We start from the raw sequence: 2,146 nt of genomic DNA, 5'->3' as shown, positions 1-2,146 counted from the left end.
TGAGGTCACTGTCCAGAGGTCAGATCTCTGAGGTCACTGTCCAGAGGATCAGATCTCTGAGGTCACTGTCCAGAAGGTTAGATCTCTGAGGTCACACTCCACAGTTCTCCCTTCTAAGCTGAACCCACTCTCAGCCTGAGCCAGGAAAGACTCCTGTATTTCTTCTCTGGCTGGAGCAGCAGACAGAGAGTTGAGCGTGGCTCTGGGTTCACGTGCCACCATTGACACACACAGGCCATGTGATCGTGGACAGTAGCCTAGCCTCTCAGTGATCAGTGATCCAGGTAAGGCCCCAAGTTTCAGAGAAGGGCTGACCGGCCTCAGTAAAGGGCTTTCCTTTCCCAGGAGTACCCCATACTAAGGCAATCAGGTCTGAGAAGCGAGGAAGGCTGTCCTTAGCCATTCTCAGGCAGGACAAAGGAGAGGGTGGCAGGATCTCCTCGCTGCCCAGGGCTGCTCCCAGGGAACCTGGATGTCTTGGGACTAGAGCCAGGGAAATAAAACTGAGACAAAAAGAAAAGGATTTGGTTTTCTCCGTTCCAATGCTCTGCCTGTTTACTTTCTCCGGAGGAAGGCACAGACTGAAATGCAGGCCAAGCCCAGAAGAAATCTGACCCCTGCAAATCCTCCATGCCCAGTGAAGGGCCGATCTGCTGTCCATGGCGCCAAAAGCTTGAGTCTGGGCTGGTCCTCGTTCTCAGGTGTCTCCTGAGGCTTCATCCTTCACCAATGGCATCCGCATCAGAACCGGGTTTGGAACCAGCCCAGCTCAGGCCCCAGGTAAGGGAGTCAAGAAATGCCGTGGAGTGTGATTTACAAGGGCACTGCTTTCCTTTCTATATATAGCCTTACCCTCCTTGTGTGCCCAGCTCACGTGGCACCTTTCATATGAGGCCTTTCCTGATCCCCACACTGTCTCCCCTAATTGTCAGTACCCTCTCTCTCTTGAAATTAAGATTGTGGGAACATGCCTCTTAGAGCTGGCAAGGATGCGAAAGGTCATCTTTTTTTTTTTTTTTTTTTGGTTAGGCAATGCAGTTAAGTGACTTGCCCAGGGTCACACAGCTAGTAAGTGTCAAGTGTTTGGTCTGAGGCTGGATTTGAACTCGGGTCCTTCTGACTCCAAGGCCAGTGCTCTATTCACTGTGCCACCAAGCTGCCCCCTAGGGAAAGGTCATCTTGTCCAACCCACAGAAGAATCCACAGCCAAGAAAGGTAAAGAGATTTTCCCAAGATGAGAGAGGATTTGAACCCAGATCCCTTGATTCCAAATCCAGGGCTCTTCCTACTGCACCACACTGCCCCGGAGTTTACTTTGCCTATATTTCCTCATCGGTGTCCATGCTGCCTTTCCCCAGTAGAATGTAAGCTCTTTGAGGACAGGCATGACTGCTTCCTTTCTTAGTACCTCCAGGCACATCACATAGTGCCTGGCATACAGAAGGTGTCCAATTAATGCTGGTCGAATCGAACTGACCCAAGACACAGGAAGGACTTGCGCTGTTTTTTCTGTCTGTTTCACTTTTGGAACCCTAAAGTATGAGTGGATCCAGGCCCCTTTTGTCCAGGTTCATGCCCTCTGCCCTGGCCATGCTGGCCATGGACTCCATCGACCACAGCCTTTGCTGTCGAGGAATTGGTGCTTACAGTTTAACTACACACGTACCCAGCATGTTTGAAGACTCGATCATGTTGGTGTCCAGGTCAGTCCAGTAGAGCCTCTGGTCTGCGTAGTCAATGGTCAGGTCATTGGCCCGACCCACTTTGTCCACCAGAGTGATGCTGTTGGTTCCGTCCATGTAGGCCCGGACGATCCTGGGCTTTCCGCCCCACTCTGTCCAGTAGAGGTACCTACAATGGGACCAGAAGGAACGTCAGTAACCTCAAAAGGGCATGAATGATAGAAGAGGGGAAGAAGAGAGGGAAGGAGGCAGCGGGGAGAGGGAGAGGGAGAGGGAGAGAGAGGGAGAGAGGGAGAGAGGGAGAGGGAGAGAGAGGGAGAGAGGGAGAGAGGGGGGGAGAGAGGGAGAGAGAGGGAGAGAGAAAGAGGGAGAGAGAGGGAGAGGGAGAGGGAGAGGAAGAGAGAGGGAGGGGGGAGAGGGAGAGGGAGAGAGAGGGAGAGAGAGGGAGAGGGAGGGAGAGGGAG

At 52.7% G+C, this 2,146-nt stretch overlaps 1 protein-coding gene across 1 annotated transcript in view; it reads right to left on the bottom strand.

Annotated features, from left to right (window-relative positions):
- Positions 1 to 48: 48 nt before the first annotated feature.
- The window catches only part of LOC114040394 (low-density lipoprotein receptor-related protein 5-like), a gene marked incomplete at its 5' end in the record, with an annotated part of 5,788 nt that continues 3,690 nt past the window's right edge, over positions 49 to 2,146 (bottom strand). Inside the window, 3 exons of the mRNA XM_027858485.1 lie at positions 49 to 170; positions 316 to 453; positions 1,667 to 1,851. Coding sequence (XP_027714286.1) covers positions 49 to 170; positions 316 to 453; positions 1,667 to 1,851 — 445 coding nt within the window. The remainder of the gene's footprint in view (positions 171 to 315; positions 454 to 1,666; positions 1,852 to 2,146) is intronic.

The sequence above is a fragment of the Vombatus ursinus genome, unplaced genomic scaffold, assembly GCF_900497805.2.
Source record: "Vombatus ursinus unplaced genomic scaffold, bare-nosed wombat genome assembly UNPS02013068.1, whole genome shotgun sequence".
Taxonomy (NCBI): domain Eukaryota; kingdom Metazoa; phylum Chordata; class Mammalia; order Diprotodontia; family Vombatidae; genus Vombatus; species Vombatus ursinus.
The sequence above is the reverse complement of the archived record's forward strand: the minus strand, read 5'-3'. Positions and strand labels throughout refer to the sequence as shown.